This window comes from Panthera leo, chromosome F2 (assembly GCF_018350215.1).
Source record: "Panthera leo isolate Ple1 chromosome F2, P.leo_Ple1_pat1.1, whole genome shotgun sequence".
Lineage (NCBI taxonomy): Eukaryota > Metazoa > Chordata > Mammalia > Carnivora > Felidae > Panthera > Panthera leo.
In genome coordinates, this window is record NC_056695.1 from 82618685 (window position 1) to 82643769 (window position 25085).

At 53.0% G+C, this 25085-nt stretch overlaps 1 protein-coding gene across 4 annotated transcripts; it reads left to right on the forward strand.

Moving 5' to 3' along the window:
* The first annotated feature begins 9 nt into the window (after window positions 1–9).
* On the forward strand, window positions 10–24026 carry HSF1 (heat shock transcription factor 1). Of its 4 annotated transcripts, none has more exons than XM_042923978.1 (14): window positions 10–311; window positions 18511–18622; window positions 18953–19089; window positions 19429–19553; window positions 20718–20793; window positions 20867–20928; window positions 21077–21173; window positions 21267–21403; window positions 21489–21764; window positions 22158–22238; window positions 23081–23186; window positions 23258–23323; window positions 23421–23490; window positions 23572–24026. In XM_042923978.1, exons 1-14 carry the CDS (start codon window positions 195–197, stop codon window positions 23775–23777), a joined length of 1668 nt encoding a protein of 555 aa, XP_042779912.1. In that variant the 5' UTR covers window positions 10–194; the 3' UTR covers window positions 23778–24026. The 4 variants fall into 4 exon arrangements, with proteins under 4 accessions (XP_042779912.1, XP_042779913.1, XP_042779914.1 ...); XM_042923979.1 differs by having other exon boundaries at window positions 18514–18622; XM_042923980.1 differs by lacking the exon at window positions 22158–22238.
* Window positions 24027–25085: the final 1059 nt, after the last annotated feature.

Genomic DNA, 25085 nt, shown 5'->3' on the forward strand with positions numbered 1-25085 from the left:
TGACGCGAGCGGGCGGCGCCGGCGGGGACGCGCCCGTCGCAAGATGGCGGCGGCCATGCTAGGCCGCGGGGCCGTGTGTGCGCAGCGGACGGCGGCGGTGGCGCTGCCCCGGCGGCAGGCGCGGCGGCGGCGCTAGCCTGGCCCTCGGCCCCATTTCGCGGTCGTCACCACCGCCTCTCCCCGCCTTGCACGGTATGGACCTGCCCGTGGGCCCCGGCGCGGCGGGGCCCAGCAACGTCCCGGCCTTCCTGACCAAGCTGTGGACCCTCGTGAGCGACCCAGACACCGACGCGCTTATCTGCTGGAGCCCGGTGAGGGGGTGGGGCGAGTCCCCGTGAGGGGTGGGATGTGGGGGCGGGAGCTCAGGGTCAGCGTTCGGAGGAAAACGTGAGGGGCCCGCTCCTTGTCGGCCCCTGCCGCGCCAAGTGTCCCTGGGCTGGGGAGGAAGGGCCTCTTCTTTGGTCTTTCGCTAAGTGTTGAACAATCGCGGAAGTGTGTCTGTCCTTAGAACAGTACCCAATCTCGCTGGCGAACAGTCAGCCTAGGTGATCCTCTGAATCTTCTCAAATGAGTTTCCAGGGTGGTGTGGTCGGCAGCTATTTGGAGAAAATTAGGACGTGGCGCGTGAATTGGAGGGCGTTGCTCTAGTGCGAAAGGAAAGGGAGCGAAAACAGAAAGTAAAACGTCATAAAGTTCAGATTGATCTTGAACCCATGTCCAGAGATAGTAGAGTTGGGCTTTCCTAGAGCAGCTTTGGTTTTCATTCTTCACAGGACGAGTTTATTCAAGTCCTTGTCTCCAGTTGCCTGGCAGCAGGCTTGTTTACATGGTTTGACCCTGCAAGACCGGACGACTCCGGTTTTGCAGAGGTAAATCAGAGAGTGTGTATGGAGTTGAAGCTCAGAATCTGCTGTTCCCATCCGAGCTGTGATGTCGTGTCTGGGGAGGGCCAGAGCCATACCCCAGGCTGGCAAATGGGTGACCTGAAGAAAGGCCACTCTGGTCATGCAGAGCCTATGGGTGCCCCCAAATACACTTTGACCTCCTGAGGGCCAAAACGCTGGGTTTCTCAGACTTGAAGTACTTCTCCTTCATGCTCTTAGGCCATTAGGAATGAAGAAATGTTTAGCTTGAAGCTAGCCCCTAGCTGGAGGCCAAGTTCTCTCTTGGGCGGTCTGTTTGCTCAAGTTTGCTGCCTGAAGACTGGGAATAAAGAAACTAGATATCATGCCCCATTCTTTTGGGAGACACTTTGTGCTGGTTTCAGTGACATGCCTGTGTGGGCACTCTCCATTTCTCAGTGCACTGCCTGTTTACTCTGAGGACAGACTGGAGTCCCGAAGAGGGGCAGCATGCTTTCCCAAAGGCTGCGTGGTAGTACCATCCACTGTTTCCAGACCTTGCATTTTTCTGACCCAAGGGAGTGGTCTCATGTTTCTGTCTTCTTTTATCTTCCTTCTTCCTCTTTTTCCTTCCCCTAACTCCCAGGACACACTCTTAACCCAGACCAGGGAGGGGCATCAGAAATGCTCTGGAATATTCCAAGCCTAATCCTACTAGGGTGATCCACCCCACCTGCTAGGGTGCCCCTTAATCTGCTCTCTTTTTCTGCTTAGAGACTGTGAGGCGAGTGGGTGAAGTGTCACCAGCATACTCTCCAGGACCCACAGCCTGTGTTCTGGGCAAGGCCTTTGAACAGGAATGGTCAGGCCTGTGACAGCCTTCACTTAGAGTGGCTGCACCACCCATGAACCCCAGGCAGGGGGATGGGGAACCAGCTGGAGCACAAGTATTTGATCCTTCCTGGCTTGTATGCAGGTCAAGCAGGACATAGTGGTAAGGGCTGGCACCAGCAGTGAATAGAGAAATCACAACAGTAGCTCAGCAGTGGAAGGAAGCCCTTTTCCAGGCTGTGCAGGGGGCTGTTGAGCTGCCTGGCTCAGAGACAGGAGATGGTCCTATACCTGTGTCCTCTGTCAAAAAAGTTCACACAGGGCCTTCTGCAGACTTATGGCCCGGAGTCTGGCTCTCAGAGGCCTTGGAAAGCTCTGATGTCTTTGCTTTCGGTGGTTTTTCCTTTGTGTTGGAAGTTTTCTCTCAGTTCTACCAAGAGAGACTCACCACGTTTGACCTAAGGGACAAGGGGCAGTCAGAGGATTGGTGCTTGACTCTCAAAGGTGAATAAGATGGGGGAAGGGGTTCATCCCCAGAAACCCTGGCCAGTGGGGCCACGTCCGAAGAGCGTTGGGCTTTTTTATTATTACTATTTTTTTTAATTTAGATCCAAATTAGTTAGCATATAATGCAACAATGATTTCAGGGGTTAGGTTCCTTAATGCCCCTTACCCATTTAGCCCATCCCCCCTCCCATAACCCCTCCAGTAACCCTCAGTTTGTTCACCATATTTATGAGTCTTCTGTTTTGTCCTCCTTCCTGTTTTTATGTTATTTTTGTCTCCCTTCCCTTACGTTCATCTGTTTTGTCTCTTAAACTCTTCATGAGTGAAGTCATATGATATTTACCTTTCTCTGACTAATTTCACTTAGCATAATAACTTCCAGTTCCATCCACATAGTTGCAAATGGCAAGATGTCATTCTTTTTGATTGCCGAGTAATACTCCATCGTATATATATACCATGTCTTTATCCGTTTATCCATCGATGGACATTTGGACTCTTTCCATACTTTGGCTATTGGTGATAGTGCTGCTGTAAACATGGGGGTGCATGTGTCCCTTCGAAACAGCACACCTGTATCCCGTGGATAAATGCCTAGTAGTGCAATTGCTGGGTCGTAGGGTAGTTCTATTTTTAATTTTTTGAGGAACCTCCGTACTGTTTTCCAGAGTGGCTGCACCAGCTTGCATTCCCAGAGCGTTGGGCTTCTTGTGCCCAGCCTGAAGGACAGACCAACAGGTCACTGCCCCCAGACAGTCGTGTTGGCTTACTCACTCTCAGATCCTCATACAGTTAAAGACACCCTGGGCACGGCATCTCAGCGGGTCCTTAGAGGTCCCACAAGACCCTGCAGCTCCTGCTGCTGTAGGGACGGAACTCGGTGAGCATGAGTGTAGCCTGTGGGTGTGCCCCAGCGCTTCTGACCTGCAGCCTGTGCTGTTCCCCTTACCACCCACACCCACTGGGACTCTCTGTGAATTGGGCCTGTCTGGCCTAGGGATCAGGCCTGGGTGAGGCTGGGAGGTGCTTGACGGCACAGTTTAAGGAGGCGCTTTTTCTTAGGGCCACGTGGAGGAGGCCCTGGTGGGGGGGGCTCCTTAAATTTTGGCCTTTGGCGCCTCTCTGGCCCCACCCTGGTACCGGTCTGCTCTGTGCAATTCTCTTTTCTTTGGGAGCAGGAATGAACCTAATAGGATTGTGTGGAGGTGGAGGCCTAGGAACTGGAGGTCGCCAAGGCCAGGGCCTGTCCCATATGGCCCTTGAAGTGCCAGCGGTCGGAGGCTCACTCTGGAGGGGCTGGGTCTCTGGGTGGAGAGTCCTAGGCACAGCACTTCCTGTAGTTAGGTCATCAGCTCCCTGTGAGACTACTTGAACTGGTCTGCGTGCAACCCGTACACTCAGAGCTGGCCATGGAACATTTCCAGAGCTCCCATGACCGGCAGGAACACTCCTCCTCTCCTGGCATTGAGAGCCAGGTGAGGCCTGCCGAGCTCGTTCTCAGACAGCCGGCAGGACCGGGCAGGCCCTCTGGATCTTGCCCTTGGGGATCTGTCGGTTGAGCCAAAATGCTGAAGGAGCACCCCGGGTTAGTGCTCCCCAGTGGCAGGCTGGGAGGCACATGGCAGGGCGCAGAGGCTCCCAGGGCCTCCCTGAACCCAGACGGCTGCAGGACCAGCTGCCAAAAGCAGCACAGGTGTGCTTGTCCAGACCTTGCCTGCAGCGTGAGGCTAAACTGAGCCTTTTTATATCTGTTCTCCATCCACAGCCATGCAAGAAGGTGACAAATGGCTATTTCGTAGAGAAGAAAACTGAGTCTCAAAGACATTAGGAAACTTAGCAAAGAAAGCTGGGGATTGGTTAAACTGGACCTGAAGGCCACCGTCTTCCTGGTGATGGCCAACTGTTGCTCTCTGACTGCCTTCTCCCGGCGCTCCACGCTTCAAGACGCCGGCCCCACCCTCACCTGCTTTCTTAGTTAGACCCTAGCTACGCTTGGACTGCCCTGTGCTGCAGGCGTTCACAGGCAGAATTGTATTTTGGATTTTTACGTGAGAGTTCCCCTTGCTTCTTCTGTAGACATAAACATATACATGGACAGACAGATGGACGAGACTGGCAGAGGCCTATAAACGACAGGCTCTACATGGTGGCCTCCTGCGTCTGTTTCCTCCTGCCCCCCCCCGGGGGGGGGGAGGGGCCCAGGGTGGGGGTTCTCAGAAGGGGGCTGGAAGTCTGGGCCGTTGACGGTCTCCTTGAGGAGAAGGTAGATGTCCAGGGCGTAGCCGTGTGCGCCTGACTCCTCAGGACCCGTGTGTGCTCAGAACTCTTTATTAAAGGACCAGGGAGGGGGCAGTGGAACCTGCAGGACCCACTCTGGGAGGTGCAAAGAGCTCCCGTCGTGTATCACCAGGGACTGAGCCAGGGTCCTCACGCTCCATACACCCCGGGGCTTCCAGCTCTGGCTGCGGGATTCTCTCCAGCTCTGGAAGGAGGCTGTGAAACGAGGAAAGCTGCCCTCAAATGCTTCCCAGTCCTGGTAGCACGGCAGCCAGCACCACCGACTCTTCCTTTCTTGACCCTGAAAGCTGTCAGAGTGAGCAGAGTCACTAACCTGCACGCGCTCGATGGTCTGGAGGTGTGAGTCCGGGGGCCAGTGGCCAGAGGGCCAAGGATTAGGAGGGATGTATCGGTGCCTGTGTTGCAGGAACTAATAAAGTGAACTTGAGCAGAAACCAGAAAAGGACGTGGTGGTGCAGATGGTCTCACACTCAGATAAGGACACAGCCAGGATAGAGGAGGGGTCCTCAGTGGCTCTCCCTTTCTGGACCAGCCTCACGCCCCCTGACACCTCACTCTACACCCGGATTTCTCTGCTTCTGTGGCCACGTTGGCTCCAGCCATACTCTCACTGCCTCTAATGCCCGTGTTCCTGGAACCCAGAGAGTAGTCGGCCAGCCACATTCAGAACGGAGCACATCGTGCAGACTGGTCTTTGGATTGACTTTTGAGGAACAAAAACCGGGGACTAAGGTGTCCTGGGGCAGATACTTGAAAAATGCAGTGGTATTCCCTCATGGAATACAGTGGTTGTTAACCCTTTGTGGTCGTGGAGCCCTTGGAGAAAATACTCAAAGACAGAGACCCTGTCTGTAAAAACATACATCCCTGCAGAATTTTGGATTCATTTTAGGTTGTTCCCAGGGCCATCAAAAATAAGACCAGAGGCTCCAAATTTAGTCAGACTTGGCAGTTACCAAGAAGTGCATCTTGGGGCACCCGACCTGCTCAGTGCATGGAGCATGCAACTGTTGGATCTTGAGGTTGTGAATTCAAGCCCCATGCTGGGTGTAGAGTTTTGTGGGTTGTTGTTATTTATTTACTTATTTATTTATTTATTTATCAAGAGCACATGAATGCTGAGGAGAGGGGCAGAGGGGGAGAAAGAATCCTAAGCAGGCTCCATACTCAGTGTGGAGCCCAACATGGGGCTCAATCCCACGACCATGGGATCATGACCTGAGTCAAAACCAAGAGTCAGATGCCCAACCGACTGGCTATCCAGAAGCCCCCAGAGTTTACTTTTTTAAAAAAATGCATTTCAGGGTGAGGGCATTGGTTACCAGCAAGCAGATGGGCACTCACTTCTCCCTGTTCCTTCCATATTTCTAATCAGAGGCCTTTTTAGGAAAAGCTAAGATCACCTCCAGGATTCCCTGGAGGCAGCAGAGAAGGCAGGGCCTTGAACCACGAGGCAGGGAGAGAGAACATCGGGTTCTGTGATGGATTCACCAGGAGACATCTGAAACTCCTGATGGCCCTTCAGGTAGGGCTTATAGGACACGTTCAATGTGGGCTTAACCCTTGAACAGTGTTCAGGATTGGAAAACAAGGACAGGTGAACCACACAGGTTCCAGTCTTTCTACCTAGAGGCAGTTTTCAAACTCCAGCACAGAAAGGGGAAACTTAACAGCCCAGACTTTGGAGAAACTGAGGCATCTAGAATTTGCAAGGTGTGGTACCAGAGAAGGGAGCTGGACTAAGAAAGAGCTCCAGGAGTCTGCACATGAGCCCCTTCAGGTCTTCAGCAGAGTTCTGGTTCACCCATCCACAGGAGGAGACCTATGAAGCCAGCCTGAGAACCTTCTAGGGAAGGAACAGTCACTGAGGAGAGCTCAGACAGGGCCATGAGTTACCTGAATTCTCACAGCCAGAGCAGAGGAACCATGTTGAACACGTGGAGCGTTCAACAAGGACCAGAAGACCTACAAGTTGGAGGTGGGACTGAATTAAGAAAGGCTGCCCCAAATGCAACGTAATCGAGTTTAAAGACAAGCCTTGAAAGGATCAGGCTGATCCACACGAAACACTCTCAGGAGGAATACCACAAAACCCAGATGCAACGTAAAGACCCCCGTGTCCAGGGCCCAGTCAGAACTAACAGATGAGCCAATGGGCGTGAGAGTGCATCCTGTGACAAAGAAGGGGAGTCATAGCTGTGTTCCCAGGGGTGATGGGAACTAGCCAACAAAGACCTTAAAGCAATTGTAAAAATATTGAGTGCTCAAAGAAGCAAACCAAAACCATGAAGACAGTGGAAGAGAGAGACAGAGAGAGAGAGAGAGAGAGAGAGAGAGAGAGAGAGAGAGAGAGAAAGGAGCAAATAAAATGGCAATGGAAAAGTCTATCGTGCAGAATTCCACATTATTTGTGTAGACACTCCCTCCAGGGAGGTGACACATATCTCCCCACCTGTACCTGTGGCCTACACATAGTGACTTCCAAGAAGCACCGAGTGGGAAAGGGTGGGGGGTAACTACAGTGGAGACCCCCGACAGACATGGCCTCATGTAAGTGTCCAGCCGTGGTGTGATGACAAAGGCACTTAACCTCTATGGTCTTCCTCTCCAGAACCTTCTGTAACCCCAACCTCATAACTGTGAGGAAAAGACACAGGACAAATCCAAATTGAGGGAAATTCTACAAAATACTGGACCGGTACTCCTCAAAACTGTCAAGGTCATGAGAAACCAGAAAAGTCAAAGAGACTGTCATAGCCAAGAGGAACGTAAGGAGACGTAACAACAAAGTGTGGTGTAATCTCTTAGGTGAAGTTCTGGGACAGAAGGATAGTAGGTAAAAGCTAAGGAGATCTGAATAAGATAGAGACTTTATTTAGTAAATAATAAAGTGCAGGTATCCCACTTTTTTTGAGAGAGAGAGTTCATTTTACGCTATTTCACTTTTATAACAAAAGACCTACATTACTATCTGTTTTCACTAACTGAAAGAAATCCGAAGAGGAGTTTCATTTTTACAAAAAAAGGCAAAAGCAAAAATAGCATCCAGCATTGATTTTGCGGCGAGCTGTTACAGAGGCAGTGTGCGCTCCGAGCAGCAGGGGTGGCCGCGCCAAGCTCCTTGCTCAGGAACTGTGTTCAGATCTCGCATCAAGCTGCTAGAGCTGGTGCTCTGTGTCCGTGAGCATTTGTGATTCATCTCTGCTTCGTTTGTGCATCTGTTTGCAAGATGTGTTCTTAGGTATCAGAAAAGCTGAAGAGAGGTGATTTTTTGGGTCTGGGAATACTCTAAATTTTTCCATGTCCATTAACAGTAATTCTTGGCTTTGTGAATGTTGGCATAGGAACGCCGTACTTCCGGGCAGCAGGGGAAACCTGCATATTGATTCTTTCCTTGTGACAACAGTGTTAACACTGTTAACAACGGTGTGAGGGCTATGTGAGAGCTCTGTACTGTCTTCCCAACTTTTCTGTAAATCTCAAGTTACTCTTAAAAAAACAAAAATAAAAAAATAAAGTTATTCTAAAATTCAAAGCTTTTTTTTTTATACGTCACTCCTGGGGATTAATAGCGGATTAGATTCTGCAGAAGAAAAGATCACTGAACGAGAGTAACCATCGATGCTGTCCATGGTGATGTACAGGGAAAAACAAGACCGGAAATAGTGAGCGGAAGCAGAGCCTCACGGGGATGATATCGCCTAGCCTGACACACAAGTGGAGTTCCAGAGTAACGGGAGAGGGAACGCTTAGACATAGTTGTCCAAATCTTTGGAAAGCTGTGAACCCACAGATCCAACACTTACAAGAATTCCTAAGGAGGATAAGCACACATAAAAAACAAACGAACAAAAAAACCCAGGGCATATCACTAACAAATTACTGAAAACCGATGAAGAAAAAATCGTAAAAGCAGCCAGAAAAAGAAAGAGAATTGCACAGAGAGGGACCCAGACCAGAACAACACTGACTCAGCACCTGTGAGATGCGAGGCCAGAAGGGAGCTCTGTGGATGGAGTCTGGTCGGCATTCAGAACCCACTGTAACTCACCGCATCGGCGGACAAAGAGAAGAAAACCCGCACGACGCCTTAACGGTGGCAGGGGAAACATTGGACAAACTCAACACTCACTTTGTGGTAAAAGCTCAGCAAACTGGGAAGGGCATTTCCACAGCCTAATAGGAAGCGGCTATGAAAACCTACAGCTGGCATTGTACTTAACCCTGAAAAAGCAGGTGCTTCTGCCACTCCTCTTCAACGATGTGTGTGACACCCTGGTCGGGTAGTCTGGCAGATATAAGTAAATAAAAGACCGAAAAGTTGGAAGGTAGGACATAGAACTGGCTCTGTTTATAGAAAACATTGTAATTTACTTAGAAAGTCCCAAGAAATGTACAAAAAAAAGAAAATACCAAAGTGATTAGAACTAGTAAATGAGTTTGGTGAGGTCACAGGATTCAAGGTTAATGTAAAAAAACCAATTCTATTTCTGTATACTAACAATGAACCCTTGAAAATGGAAATATTTAACAATAGCATTAAAAAAACACAAAATACTTACCGGCCATATCATCTCTTGCTGTGTAACCAGTTGTCTCCAAACCTAACTGCTTTAAACAGCAAACGTCTCACAGTTTCTGAGAGTCACGAGCTGATTCTGACGCGAGGTCTCTCACGAGACTGCAGGCACTCGAGGCTCAGCTGCAAAGAGAGACCCACTTCTAAGTTCGCTCAAGTGCGGGGTGGCAGGTGGCTTCCATTCCTCACCACAGGAGCCCCTCAGCCTGCTCCCTCGGCCTGTCAGCCTGCTGCTCCCAGAGCAAGGGATCCAGTGTGGCCTTTGTAATGTGTTCTCGAATACACGTCACCTGTTAAGTGCTGGTGGTCACCAGGAACAACCCAGCCACAGCACAGGAGAAGGCAGCACAAGGTGTGAGTCCCCGGAGGCAGGGATCATTGAGGGCTGCCTGTAGACCAGTTACCACGGGTGTGGACCTTGTAAACCATGTAGAAAATTTGTGCACGGAAAGCTATAGAACACTGCTGAGAAAAACTAAAGAGGATCTAAGTAAATGGAGAGAAATGCCATGGTCATAAACAGAAGACCCGGTGTTGGTAGGATGAAAACAGATTTCACACAATCCCAGTAAAATCTCGGCAGACATTTTTGTAAATGTTGGTAAAGTGATCCCTACTAGAGTTTATATGAAAAAGCAAAGCCAAACATTCTCAACAGAGAATAGCCAGACAGTTTTTTTAAGTTTATTTATTCACTTTGGGGGGGGGGGAGAGAACAAACAAAAGTCGGGGAGGGACAGGGAGAGACAGGGAGAGGGAATCCCAAGCAGGCTCTGCACTGTCAGCACAAAGACCAATGTGGGGCTCGAACCCTCGAACGGTGAGAGATCATGACCCGAGCCAAAGTTGGCCACTTAACCAACTGAACCACCCGGGCACCCCTTGAGACATTTTTTTAAAGGAGAACAATTGGAATGTTCACACAAATTGATTTCACAATTTACTATAAAGCTGTAATAATCGGCACTGAGTGAAATTGGCATAACTGTAAACATATAAACAGAACAGACTAGAGAATCCAGAAAGAGACCCACCCATTTAAAGTTCATTGATTTTTTTTTTTTAATTTTTTTTTCAACGTTTGTTTTTGTTTTTTTTTTTTTTTTTGGGACAGAGAGAGACAGAGCATGAATGGGGGAGGGGCAGAGAGAGAGGGAGACACAGAATCGGAAACAGGCCCCAGGCTCCGAGCCATCAGCCCAGAGCCTGACGCGGGGCTCGAACTCACGGACCGCGAGATCGTGACCTGGCTGAAGTAGGACGCTTAACCGACTGCACCACCCAGGCGCCCCTAAAGTTCATTGATTTTTGACAAAGGTGCTGTTGCAATTCTATAGGAGTAGTCTTTTCCACACGTGGTGCTGGAATAATTGGGCGCCCGTAAACACAGATGTGAGCTCGCCATGTGCCTCACACCGTGTACAAACACTGACTGAAATGAATCAGACTGAAATGTAAAAGCTAAGACTAGAAGACTTCTAGAAGGAAAAAACCTGAATGACTCAGTTAAGCATCCAACTTCAGCTTAGGTCATGTCATAATCTCCTGGTTGGTGAGTTCGAGCCCCACGTCCAGCTCTGTGCTAATAAGTCGAAGCCTGGAGCCTGTCCAGATTCCGTGTCCCCCTTACTCTCTGCCCCTCCCCTGTTCACACTCTGTCTCTCTCTCTCTCTCTCTCTCTCTCTCAAAAATAAATAAACATTAAAAAAAAAGAAAAGACCTGAATGCAAATGTTGATAGCACTTTTATTTGCAAGAGCCAAAAATAGGACACGACCCACAGGTCAACCTGCTGGGGAGTGGCCGGACAAGCGGCGGCGCCCCCCGCAGGGAGCTCCACTCAGCACTGAAGAGGAGTGAACAGCTTTCCCCAAGACTCTGTGGCCGAACCTTGAAAGCATTCTGTTGTGCTAAGTGCAGGGTACCAAACACAAAAGGCTGCATGCTCTGTGATTTCATTTATGTGATATTCTGGCAAAGGCAAATCCAGGGGAGCAAAGATGAGGTCAGTGGTTGCCTGGGGTGGGGGTTGACCACAGAGGGACATAAGGATGATTTCGGGGGTGATGGAAATGTCTTCTGTTCTCGCATGTGGTGGTAAACAATTGTATGTCAAAAGTGGATCAAGCTATGCATTTTAAATTATAAACTTGATGTAATTGTATCTTCCCATTTGAGAAGTGTGGGGTGGGGGGGGTGTCCCTGGTGGCCAGTTATGTAGAGATCCCTAGTCAGCAAGAGTGTAACTCAGCAAACACTTTGTCCTGGGGACGAGACGAGACACGGTCTACCTCATGCGCATGGATGACAGATGCAGCCTGGGAGCGCCTCCATCAAGGCTGAGAGAGAGTGTGTGGCCCCAGAAGGAGCAGTCTTTTCTTCCATCTTCCATCCGAGGGGTACTCCATCTCCTGTCCCACGGATGTCCCCCAGCAGTCCACCAAATGCCTGCTCCCTGAAAATGTGAGAGCACCTAACGCGGTGCTCAGAGGCAAGTTATACAATTAAGTGATCCCATTAGAAAATAAGAATGGCTTCTAAGCTTCCACCTTAAGAAAGTAGGAAAAAAAGCAAAGTGAACCCAAAGCAAGCATAAGGAAGGAAATGATAAGGACAACAGAAGAAGTCACTGAAACCGAAAATGGTAAAACAGTAAAATAAATTAATTCAAAAACTGATCCTCTGAAAAGATAAGAATTGGTAACTTGTAGCATGACTGACAGAGACACAAGACCTGAATTGCCAATATCAGGAACAAAGAGCACATGTGTCACGGCAGACCCCTCTGACGGTACGAGGGTAATGAGGAAGTGCTTTGAGCAGCTGTATGCATGTGCATTTGGCAACGGGGATAAAAATGGACCAATTCCCTTAAAACCGTAAAGTGTCAAACTTGCCCAAGGTGAAATGGATAACCTTAATGGTCCTAACTCTATTAAAGAAGTTGAATTCCTAGTCATAAACCTCCTAAAAAGAAAAGTCCAGGCCCAAATGATTTTACTGCCAAATTTAAACATTTGAAGAAGAAATAACACCAATTATACACAACTTTCTCCAGAACACCAGAGGAGGGAACACTTTGCAGCTCATTTTGTGAGGCAAGCATTACCTTGGTATCAAACACAGGGGCACCTGGGTGGCTCATTTGGTTAAGCAACGGACTTCAGCTCAGGTCATGATTTCACGGTTTGTGGATTCAAGCCCCACAACTTCCGGCTCAGGTCATGATCTCACAGTTTGTGTGTTGGAGCCTGGAGCCTGTCCAGATTCCGTGTCCCCCTTACTCTCTGCCCCTCCCCTGTTCACACTCTGTCTCTCTCCCCCCACCCCCGGCCGGCTCTGACGACAGCTCGGAGCCTGGTGCCTGCTAAGGATTCTGTGTCTCCCTCTCTCTCTGCCCCTTCCCTGCTCATACTCTGTCTCTCTCTGTCTCAAAAATACATAAACCTTAAAACACACACAGGGGTACCTGCTGGCTCAGTTGGAAGATCACGTGACTGTTGATATCAGGGTTATGAGTTTGAACCCCATGTTTGGTATAGAAGTTATTTAAAAATAAAATTTTTTAAAACTTAGACAAAAATAGTCTAAGAAAACTAAGAACCAGCATTTTTCATAATGTTTTCTGTAAAATGTAAGCAAATCTAGCAATATATAAAAAGAGTGATGTCACAACACAAGGAACTTATTCCAGAAACGGAAGGGTGGTCCAGGATTTTAAAATTAAGTCAGTGTAATCCACTGTGTTAACAACGTAAAGAAGAAAAGCCACATAATCATATTATTTGCAGAAAAAATATTTGACAAATTTGATGTTCATTTATTAAAAAAAAGCCGAAAAACAAAAAACTCAGGAAACTGAGAATAGTGGGGAACATACTCAGCCCGATAACAAAAAAAGGATCTACACCTAACATCATACTTAATGTTAGGAGAGACCGAATGCTTTTCCCCTAAGATAGAGCAAGGTACAATTCTATTTTCACCAGTTCTAATTAACATTGTACTGGAAGTCCTATCTAGTAATTGAAGACAAGAAAAAGAAGTTAAAAGAATATATATTGGCGAGCAAGAAATAAAACCGACCTTATTTATAGATGGCATGATTGTCCACACAGAAAAATCTCAAGAAATCTATAAAAATACTCCTAAAACTAAAGAATTGAGTTTTGCAGGGTCACTAGATACAAGGTCAACATACAAAAATCAATTGCATTTCTAACGAACAATAGGAAATTGATGTGTTTTGTTTTTTTAATATCATTTACAGTTGCTCCAAAAGACTACTGGGGAGCCTGGGTAGCTCAGTCGGTTAAGCAGATGATTTTGGCTCTGGTCATGATCTCATGGCTCGTGAGTTCAAGCCCCACGTCAGGCTGTGTGCTGACAGCTTGGAGCCTGGAGCCTGGAGCCTGCTTCGGATTCTGTGTCTGCCTCCGTCTCTCTGCCTCTCACACTGCCTCCCCTCAAAAATAAGCATTTTTAAATTTTTTTAAAAGATGAGAACTTAAATACAAGCATAGTAAAACATGCAGGGATCTGTATACCAAAACTATAGGATTATAAAAACACTTATTTTTGTTTTTACATTTATTTATTTTTGAGAGAGTGAGACAAAGTGAGAGTGGGGGAGGGACAGAGAGAGAGGGAGACACAGGATCCGAAGCAGGCTCCAGACTGAGCTGTCAGCACAGAGCCCAATGCGGGGCTCGAACCCACAGACCATGAGATCACGACCTGAGCTGAAGCTGGACGCTCAACTGACTGAGCCACCCAGGCGCCCCTATAAAAACACTTACGAAACAAAGCAGAGTTGACCTCAGGAATGGCATAGCATGTCTACTGATTTTTTGAAGCAAATTTGGGAAGTTTTCAGGCCTTATTTCTTTTAGTATTTGTTCTGGTCCTTCTTTCCTGTAACGAAATGTACTCCATTTACACGTACGCTGAGGCAGTTAAAGGTTTTGGGTTTGGTTCGGTTTTGTTTTTTTGAGACTCCTTTCATTTTTCTTTACTCTGTTTTCTCTCTGTCCTTCTGCTTTCATCATCTCTATCAATCCATTTTCAAATTTGTTGATGTCTTTGTTCTGCCAGTTCACATCTGCTGTTGAGTCTTTCTAGTAAATTCCTCATTTTGGTTATTGTACTGTTGGACTCTGGAATTTTCATCTGACTCTGCTTTATAAGTCCTGTCTCTTTGTTGCGATTCTCTCTTTGGCAAGGCACTGTCACCTCATCCTTAAACATATAGATGATGTTTGCTTCGAAGTCTTGAGGAAACTTTACACCTTGTCCCTCTCACGCTCTGTTTCTGTTGGCTTTTTCTCCTTTCCCTTGTGCACAGGTCACACTTTGCTGCTTCTTTTCGTGTCTCATAATTTTGTTGAAAAAGTATATTTTAGGTAATGTGGTACTTCTCGATGACCACCCCACCCACCACCCACCTCCCCCCCAGGCTTGTTTTTGTTTTGTGCTGGTTTGTTTTGTGACTTAGCTGGGTTATTTTAGTGAAGTCTGTATTCTCTTTGACCTCAGTGTTAACTCTACTGCCTCCCAGGGTATTACACCCAGACTTTAGGCTCTAATTACTGCCTGATTGTGGTGGTGTTTTTTGACGGTGCCCCAGGGCACAAATTGTTGAGCAGTCTAACCCAATTAAATTCAACCAGTGGTAGTGTTGAAGGCCTGTCTTTGAGGTTTGTTCTGACTCTGGGAGGGCTGTGAGCTGCCTCTCTCCTGTAGAACAGGCTGGGCCTGGTTGAGCTGGTTACTCTGAACCAAGAGGTGCCGTTGTTTTCAAGAGCAGCCTTACGCTTGAACTTCCTTACGTTTTGTTTCAAATAAAGTGAGTTCCCTTGGGGAGCCCCTTCAGAGCTCTCTTTCCTTCTGACTGCCTCTCTCCCGAGGAAATCTCACAGTTCATGGGATTGAGCCCCGTGTCAGGCTCTGTGCTGGCAGTGCAGGGCGTGCTTGGGGTTCTCTGTCTCCCTCTCTCTGCCCCTCCACCACTTGCACAAGCACACTGTCTCAAAAATAAGTAAACTTTTAAAAAGAAAAAAATAGGGGTGCCTGGGGGGCCCAGTTGGTTAAGCATCCGACTTCAGCTCAGGTCATGATCTCACAGTTTGTGAGTTCGAGCCCCGCGTCGGGCTCTGTGCTGACAGACCCTGGAGCCTACTTCAGATTCTGTGTCTCTTTCTCTCTCTGCCCCTTGCCCACTCATTCTCTCTCTCTCTCTCTCTCTCTCTCTCTCTCTCTCTCTCTCTCTCTGTCTCAAAAATAAATTTAAAAACATTAAAAATTAAAAAAAGGAAAAAGAAAAAAAAAAAGCTTTATTTCACTTGGGAGTGGTTCAGTAGATCTCACACTTGAATCCCAGAAATGGGAATTGCTCCTTCCTTTTCTTTTTTTTTAAACTTTTTTTATGTTTGTTTATTTTTCAGACACCCCCCCCCCACACACACACACACACACACAGCATGAGCGGGGCAGGGGCAGAAAGAGGAGACAGAATCCAAAGCAGGCTGTGAGCCTGGAGCTCTGAGTCAGATGCTTAACAACTGAGCCACCCAGGCACCCCTGCTCCTTACTTTTCAAAGCGAGGCTTTGCTGGATATACAATTCTTGGTTGACCGGTTTTTTTCCTTTCAGCCCCTTTACTTTTTTTTTTTTAAGTTTATTTATTTTGAGAGAGAGAGCAAGAGCGGGGCAGAGGCAGAGAAAGAAAGACTCCCAAGCAGGCTCTGCACTGCCAGCATGGGGCCCGATGCAGGGCTTGATCCCATGAACCATGAGGTGATGATCTGAGCTGAACCCAAGAGTTAGACATGTAACTGACAGAGCCCCCCCCCCAGGTGCCCCTCCTTTTGGCCCCTTTAAATGTAATCCTATTGCCTTGTGGCCTCCGTGGATTCTGATGAGAAATCAGTTTTAATCTTTTTTTTTTTTTTTTTTTTTTTTTTTTAATGGAGTTTGTTTAGCTTCCTGGACATTTTTTATCAAACTTAGGAAATTTTGGGCCATTATTCCTTCAGCTATTTCTGTCCTTTTCTCTCCTGGGACTTCCATTGGGCATAAGTTGGTGCAATTATATTTTTTAATTCAGATTTGGTTCATTTTTATCTTTATTGGTATTCTTCATTCCGCGAGATGTTCTCATGCTTTCCTTTATTTCTTTAGCTGCCATTTCATTTCATTCTTTGAACAGATTTGAAATTGTTGACTTAAAGTCCTTGTCTAGTAAATCCAACTTCCAAGTTTCATTAGGGATGGTTTCAATTGATTGCTTTTTTTCCCTAGTGTATACGCCATGTCTCGTTTCTTTGCAGGTTTCATACTTTTTCATTGGAAACTGGACTTTGAATTAATATAATGTGGTATGTGTTAGCTTCTGAATATCAGATTCTCCCTCCTCCCCAGATTTGTTGCTGTTGCTATTTCTTGTAGTTGCTGGTATTCGTTTCTTTAGTGACTTTTCTGAACGAATTCTGGATGACTTATGGTCTTTTGTTGTTCGTGACCACTGAAGTCTGCTTGGCTAGCTTAGTAGTGAGCTAGTCAAGGGAACAGAAATTTCCCTTGCCTCCTGGAACCAATAAATGTCCTGTTCTTTGCGGGGGGACCCCGTGTAGGTGTTGGGGGATTTATTGCATTCGGCACACAGCCCAGGTAGGTGACGCCTCTGCTTTGTCCTCTGCTTCCTGCTTGTGCAGAGCCTCCGAGTCAGCCAGAGGTGCGCGCCTAGGGCCACGTCAGGTCTTCCCTGATTGTCCACACAGCCCTACACATGCATGTGACTTCCGGATGCCCAGGAATGTTTTGGAGCTTTTCAAAACCCCTCTCGAGGTCTCATTCCCTAGCTCTTCCTTTTGAGGTTTTCTAGCTAGCCTGTTTTTTGCCCTGTTATCCTCTGCCTGAAGCAACCACAAAGTTTTGAAATCCTCTTTTGATGTCATCAACAAACATCCCTAAGGAAAAGGCTTTTTGTACTGGGAGAGCTTTGGGTCAAATCAAGCAAAGACAGCTTTACAAGTGGAAGCTCCCAGGGAGCTGTGTGACTGGTCCGAGAGTAATTCTCTGGGAATGGGGCTACAGGAGGGGAAGCGGGAACAGGGCAAGTCAAGATACCACAAAGCTCACTGATCTTACTGCAGGAGAATCATTTTTCTTGAATAAAGGCTTCCCACGTTGCTGTTGATTTTCAGAGTTCTGAAAAAGCGTACTGTAACGTTTTGGCCGGTTTTCTTACTGCTTCTTTGGAGGAGAAGACTTTTCAGAGGCCCTTTCTCCACCTTCTCCACCCCTTCACATGCTTATATCTGGGTTCATTTTCACATGCACGCACGTGTGTGGACACACAAGGCTCTAGCTTTTGCCTACCACCAGGGTTCCTCTGGCTTCTCTCTCTCCTTACCTTTAGCCCCTTCTTCGATGGGGGAAGCCGTGCCCAGTGTCCCTGGCGGACTCAAGGGTAGCATGCATGTCCTGTCACCCCCCACCCCCTCCTCCTCTCACCACTCTCTGGCCCTGCTCCAGGACCCTGCCCCACACCCCAAGGCCCTTCCAGCAGAGGCTGGCCTTGCCAACCTTCCTGGTAGCTTCCGGATTGAGGTCAGAAAGAAGATGGGGGTGACCGGTGCCTCGGCCGATTGAGCATCTGACTCATGGTTTCGGCTCAGGTTCGTGGGTTCGAGGCCCGTGTGAGGCCCTGCGCTGACAGTGCGGAGCCTGCTTGGGATTCTCTCTCTCCCCCTCCCCCACTCACCCCCTTTTTTCTCTCTCTCTCAAAAATAAATAAATAATTTTTTTTTTTTTTTTTTTTTGGGGGGACAGAGAGAGACAGAGCATGAACGGGGGAGGGGCAGAGAGAGAGGGAGACACAGAATCGGAAACAGGCTCCAGGCTCCGAGCCATCAGCCCAGAGCCTGATGCAGGGCTCGAACTCACGGACCGCGATATCGTGACCTGGCTGAAGTCGGACGCTTAACCGACTGCGCCACCCAGGCGCCCCTAAATAAAAATTTTAAAAATGTGTGTTTTTAAAAAATGAGGGGATAGAAGATGAGTAATGCAGTGACTGTTTCACAACCTCTTTTTCCCGCCTCAGATGCCGAAAGAAGAACGAGGTTGCATTTCTGAATACAACTGTGTGTTTTCCTGCCATTTTCTTGGCTGCCTCACCTTGGGGTCTTGGTTGTTCCTGGGGGAAATCTGATTAAAGCGAAAACGAGGTCCCCTAAAGACTGGGCGTGAGGTCCCGCGTGTTTCAGGCAACTTCTGGAGCCCCGGGGCAGGGCTTCCTGGCTGCGATGAGGTCCCGTCATCTCTCTGGCCGTGTGGCTTCCGTCACCCAGTCCCGGGCCTCCAGCAGGGCACACGCAGGAGCGGAGGGACCGGGCACATCTGGGGACTTGTGCCTCGTGGGCCGCGTGTGACTCTGCCGCCTGCCTCCCAGCAGAGCGGGAACAGCTTCCACGTGTTCGACCAGGGCCAGTTTGCCAAGGAGGTGCTGCCCAAGTACTTCAAGCACAACAATATGGCCAGCTTCGTGCGGCAGCTCAACATGTGTGAGTACCCTGCTATCTGGGCGTGTGGGGCGGGGCATGATGCAGAGCCTGGCGCATCTGGGGGGCCTGCGGCCAGGGCGCCTCTTCCCAGGGGAGCAGAGTCTCAGGGAAGAGTCTCTGAAGTCCCAGCCAGACACGGGCACACACGCTGGTGAGGGCTTGTCGTCTGGGGTACGGGGTCTCCCTTAGACCAAGACCACCCAGCTGCCGCAGGCAGTGGTGTGACCAGGGCCGTGCCAGGCATGGCCCTCCTCCCGGACCCCTCCCTTTGTCCCTCGGTGGGGCGGTGCCCGGCCCTGAGGCAGAGCTGCTCCACCCCGTCATGTGCAGACGGCTTCCGGAAGGTGGTCCACATTGAGCAGGGTGGCCTGGTCAAGCCGGAGAGGGACGACACTGAGTTCCAGCACCCGTGCTTCCTGCGTGGCCAGGAGCAGCTCCTTGAGAACATCAAGAGGAAAGTGACCAGCGTGAGTATCCGCCTCCCTGTCTCTGCCTCCTCAGGCCTTCCTCCAGACTATGAGAGGGAGCAGCGGCTACTTGCTGTCCTGCTGGACCTACGACTGCTAGGGGCAGTCAGCTGCTGGCCTGGCTGCCCTGGGCCCTCCTCCTGATGGGCCCTCTCCTCCCTGCTTGTCCATCTGGGACTCCCCTTGGCCGTTCCCCCCATTGAAGGCCCCTCTCCAGACTGCCGGCCCCTTGGCCCTTCTGCGGCATCCCGGGCCCTCCCCTCTTCCCCCCGGGGGGAGTGGGCATCTCGGTAACTGTTTCCCCGTCCCCCCCCCCCCCCGCCCCCGCCGGGGTCCCAGGTATCCACCCTGAAGAATGAGGACGTAAAGATCCGCCAAGACAGCGTCACCAAGTTGCTGACTGACGTCCAGCTCATGAAGGGGAAGCAGGAGAGCATGGACTCCAAACTCCTGGCCATGAAGCAGTAGGTTCCACACGGCACGTGCGGGGGGCGCCTGGCAGGGGACGCGGCAGCACGAGGGGACCCGTGGGAGGCAGGCTGAGGAAAGAGCAGACAGGAGAGGTGCGGCCGGGGCACTGGCCACCCCCTCCCGGGGCCCCTTCCCACCGGCCCTGCCTCCTTCAGTCTGAGACAGGGGCGCTCTAGGCTTCTCCCGAGCACAGGATTACATCTGGACTTGTGCGGGCGCCCCGAGACACAGGGTCTAGCCCAGTTCCCGCCCCAACGGGCAGAGCTGGGCTCCTGGCACCTGCCTCCCCTTTCGGCTCCTCACGCTGCGTCCCGAGTGCGCACTCCACAGGCCGGGGGGGCTGGTCTCCGCCGCCCCCACAGCGCCAACGCTCCCACTGGCCCCCACTGCCGCTGGGGCACGTTTGGCCGCCAGTAACCGGCCCTGTGCTCCCCTCCTCAACCAGGACCCCTAACAGGGCCGGCCTGGGCCGCCTTCTATGCACTTGGGGGCCCCGGGGACCTCAGGAACCGCAGCCTGGGGTGGCTGTCCTCAGCTCGGTGTGGCCCGAAAGCCTCTCAGGGGGCAGGTCCTCGCGACCCCCAAGTCCTGGAAGAGGCTCCTGGGCCCGCTCTCCACATTTGGGGCTGGCAGAAGCCTCTGGCTATAGGACATCTGGGTGTGGGGCCAGGTGAACTTGGCCTCCCGGGACACGGGTGCCTTGCAGGTCGAGGCCAAGAGGGGCAATTCCATGTCAGTAAGACACTTGGGGGCCCATCAGAAGGGCCGGGCTGCTCACAGCCCTGCTCACCCAGACCTAGTGACATAGGACGGGCATAGGACAGCTGCCATATGCTTCTCTGTACCCCTGGCCTTCCCTCCTCTCCTCAGGTTCAGGTGGGGCAGAGATGGCTCAGAGGGACGGCGGAGGGGGGGGGCAACACTCAAGGGTGTCCAGGAGGTCTCAGCCAGGACCCTGGGGTCCACCCAACACACCCAGTCCTGTGCTCTGCCCCCGCCCCCACAACTGACACACCCCTGCGTGTCCTCCCTGGCGGTCTGCCCCCAGCCCTGTTACCGCCGCACCCCAGACCCCGTGCCTGCCCAGGACGGGGCGGGGGGGGGGGGGGTTCTGTGGAGGGCCCCCAGCACTGCTGACCACGCCCACTGTGTTACAGCGAGAACGAGGCCCTGTGGCGGGAAGTGGCCAGCCTGCGGCAGAAGCACGCCCAGCAGCAGAAAGTCGTCAACAAGGTGTGCAGCGGGCCTGGGGGGAGCCTGGCGGGCCCCTCGCAGGGCCAGGCTAACTGTGCCCTTCTGCCCGCAGCTCATCCAGTTCCTCATCTCACTGGTGCAGTCCAACCGGATCCTGGGGGTGAAGAGAAAGATGTGAGGCACAGGGGGTGCCCGTCCCCAGCACGGGGCCCAGGGCCACCCTGTCTCCCCCTGGCTGAGGCCCGGGTGGCCCTGAGGTCTCGGGGAGGCACCTAAGCCCAACCCTTACCGGCCCCCCCCCCCCCCCCCCCCCCCCCCGCAGCCCCCTGATGCTGAACGACAGCAGTGCGGCACATTCCATGCCCAAGTACGGCCGCCAATACTCCCTGGAGCACATCCATGGCTCGGGCCCCTACTCGGTGAGCGCCGGGCGGGGCGCGGCAGGACTGGCCTGGGCGGGGCAGGCACGTGCTGCAGCGCCTGCCACACAGGTCACCTCCCTTTGATGGCAGGCTCCCTCCCCGGCCTACAGCAGCTCCAGCCTCTACTCCCCAGACACCGTCACCAACTCCGGACCCATCATCTCCGACATCACCGAGCTGGCCCCCGGCAGCCCTTTGGCCTCCCCAGGCGGAAGCGTAGATGAGAGGTGGGGGCCACGTCACCCAACCGTCAGGAGAAGGGTGGGCCCGCAGAGGCGGCAGCTGCTGACGTGTGTGTCCCCCGACGTGCAGGCCAGTGTCCAGCAGCCCCCTGGTACGCGTCAAGGAGGAGCCCCCGAGTCCTCCTCGGAGCCCCCGGGTGGAGGAGGCCAGTCCTGGACACCCGTCCTCTGTTGTGGAGATACCCCTGTCCCCGACCGCCCTCATTGACTCCATCCTGCGGGAAAGCGAGCCTGCCCCTGCCGCCCCGGCCGCACCCCTCACGGACGCGGGGGGCCGTCGCCCCTCACCCTCGCCCCCACCTGCCTCGGCCCCTGAGAAGTGCCTCAGCGTAGCCTGCCTGGACAAGTGAGTGCCGCCCCACCCGCCTCCGCCACAGCCTCAGGAAGCACGTCTGGGCCTCTAGCTAGCGCTGTCCTGGAGGGCTGGTGTGGGGCGGTCGTCAGGCTGTGGGCGCAGGGGCGCCGGGGGGTGAGCCAGCAGACCTGGCCCTGAGCTCAGAGCCCGTTGTCCCACATCCCCAGGGCCTCAGGAGCCAAGGGTGTGCAGCCTTGCGGGTCTGTCGCACCTGCTTTCTGAGCCGCTCTGGCCGCTGCTGTCGCCCCTTCCTGCGACAGGCCACTGCATCTGTCCTGCCCAGCAGAGGGCTTGCCCCAGAGGCCAGGCAAGCAAGGGCGGGGGGCACGGAGTCCACCTGGCCCCCACCTGCAATCGGGGGGCTCTTGTCTTTGTATCTTGCAGTTTGGCTCGCGCTCCACAGATGTCTGGGGTCGCCCGCCTCTTCCCCTGCCCCTCCTCTCTGCATGGCCGAGTCCAGCCAGGGTTAGCGCCGTCCCCACTGGGGAGGGAGGAGGGCTCCGCCAGAGCTCAGGCCCCTCCCCAGCTTCGGACCAGACCCTGGCCTGGCCATGAGCACTTGGCCCTGCCTGGTGAACGGGCGTCCCGGGCCCTGTGCAGCAGGGAGCAGCCCCCCCAACCCCGGGCTCTGGGGCCCAAGCCAGTGCCCCAGCTCACTGACCGACAGAGATGGGCCTCCCCGCCTGGCACTGCCACTGGTGCAGCCAGGCTCCTGGCTGCCGTGCTGACTGGCTTCCTCTCAGGTTGGGGCAGGGCCCTGTGGACACCTCCCAGAGCCAGCCTGGCCACCTGTCCAATGGCACAGGTCCACCAGGTGGCCCAGGGCCTTCTCGCCCACAGCCTCCAGACCCAGGTCTCTTTCCCGGCATGCACCAGAGACCAGCCCTCCATACCCTGCCCGCAGCTCCCTCTCCCCATCCCTGCTGTCTTCCAACGTAGAGATAAGACCTTGCCGAGCCTGAAAACCGCCCCCAGCCCATCCTGAGCCCCCCTGTCATTTTGGCTCAGCCATTTAGTGCTGCCAGAGGCCTTACTGGGCCTCACAGCGACAGGACCGGCTGGCACAGCCTGAGCTGCTCTCGCCCCAGTGACCAAGCACCTTGGCCCTTTCCCACACACGTTCCCCCCGGGCCCACACCAGGTGTGCGATGGGGCCCCGCCTCGGAGGGCTTCCCGTGAGCCCAAGTGGGGTGGGGGTATAGCTGAGGACAGCCCCTCTCTGTGTGGTGGCTGTGACCACCAGCAGGAGGGCACCTGGCTGGGGGTGCCTAGGGCTCCACTTCACCTGCCCTCCTCATTCTGGCTAGGACCGAGCTCAGTGACCACTTGGACGCCATGGACTCCAATCTGGACAACCTGCAGACCATGCTGACAAGCCACGGCTTCAGTGTGGACACTAGCGCCCTGCTGGACGTGAGTGCCTCCCTACCCCCACCCTGCTCACAGCTCACGGGCGCAGCCTGACCGCCCTCCCTTCCCTGCAGCTGTTCAGCCCCTCAGTGACGGTGCCCGACATGAGCCTGCCCGACCTTGACAGCAGCCTGGCCAGCGTGCGTAGGCGGGGCGGGGCGGGGGGGGGGGGGGGGCAGGGGGAGGGGGGCGGGCAGGGAGCAGGAACCTTCACTCTGCCCCCTCCTGCCCTGGCAGATCCAGGAGCTCCTCTCTCCCCAGGAGCCCCCCAGGCCCCTTGAGGCAGAGAACAGCAGCCCTGACTCAGGTGAGCCAAGCCCTGAGCCCCTGCCCTGCCCCAGCCCAGCGTCCCCACCCGCCAGTGCCCTGACCCAGCCCCCACCCTCAGGGAAGCAGCTGGTGCACTACACGGCGCAACCCCTGTTCTTGGTGGACCCGGGCTCCGTGGACATGGGAAGCAGCGACCTGCCCGTGCTCTTCGAGCTGGGGGAGGGTTCCTACTTCTCGGAGGGGGACGACTACGCAGATGACCCCACCATCTCCCTGCTGACGGGCTCTGAACCCCCCAAAGCCAAGGACCCCACTGTCTCCTAGAGGCCCCAGGGCGAAGGCTGGGCGTGGAGCCTGCTCAGCAGCGAGGGCCCCAGCCCTGTGTGCCGTGGCAGCTCGAGGCCTTACAGCCACGCTTGGACTGCCCCTCGCTGTGGCCGTTCCCAGGCAGGATTGTATTTTGGATTTTTACATGAGAGTTCCCCTTGCCCCTTCAGTAGAGAGAAACACATACACGGACAGACAGACGGACGAGACCGGCAGAGACCTATAAACGACAGGCTCTACATGGTGGCCTCCTGCGTCTGTTTCCTCCTGCCACCCGCCCCCGGGGGGTGGGGGGGGAGGGCCCCAGGGCGGGTGTTCTCAGAAGGGGGCTGGAAGTCTGAGCCGTGATGGTCTCCTCGGAGAGAAGGTAGATGTCCAGGGGGTAGCCGTGTGCGCCTGACTCCACAGGACCCATGTGTGCTCAGGATTCTTTATTAAAGGATGAGGGAGGGGGTGGTGGGACAGACCCACAGGAATGCCCTGCCCAAGGCCTCCCCACATGGGACCGGGTGAGGCATGGATAGACAGGCAGGCTGTGCACATCTTCTCGGCAGAGGCACCCCGTTTTCCATGCATTCTCAAGGCACTGGGCTGGTTTGGGGGGAAGGGTTGGGTGCCGAGGGGTGGGGAGGTGACAGGCCAGAGCAGCCTGCCTGATGATCTGTGCCCCCAGGAGTTCACTCCCTGCTCACCGTCCTCAGCAGGGGCCAGGGAGACACTGCCTCCACCCTGGGATCCAAAAAGGAACCCCTCCCCGCCCCCCAAGGGAGCCTTCCCCATCCCCCATCCCCACCGTGGCAACTCCAGTATAGCCAAAGGGAAGGAGGATGTGGAGTTGAACAGGTGCTGGGTGGGGCAGGGGCAGCACAGGTCTTGAGGCGGCCGCCCAGACACCTCCTGAAGACCCCTGTCTTATCAGGCCACATCTGTGAGTCCGGGCACATCTGACCCGACAGGGCCTTGGGGTTTCCAGTACGGAGAAGGAGCAGGCCTCAGGCCAACGGCACCCAGGAGGTGCAGAGAGCTGGTGTTGAAGCATCTCCACGGATGCGTGTGCTCATGAGGGAGACCCAGGTCAAGGCTTGGGCCAGGCCACCTGCCTCCTCCAAGAGGCAAGAGTCCCCGAGGCTCTGCATCTGTCCCCGGTGGGCACCCCAGCACGTGGCCACCCTAGGGGCCGCAGCAGCTCCCCAAGGGTCCGTTGACTCAGCCTCTGTGAGCTCCATGGCCTTGTCTGAGAACTGCACTCGACATGCAACTCTGCCAGCCCCCTGGTTGGTCCTGACTCTTGACCCTCTTACACAC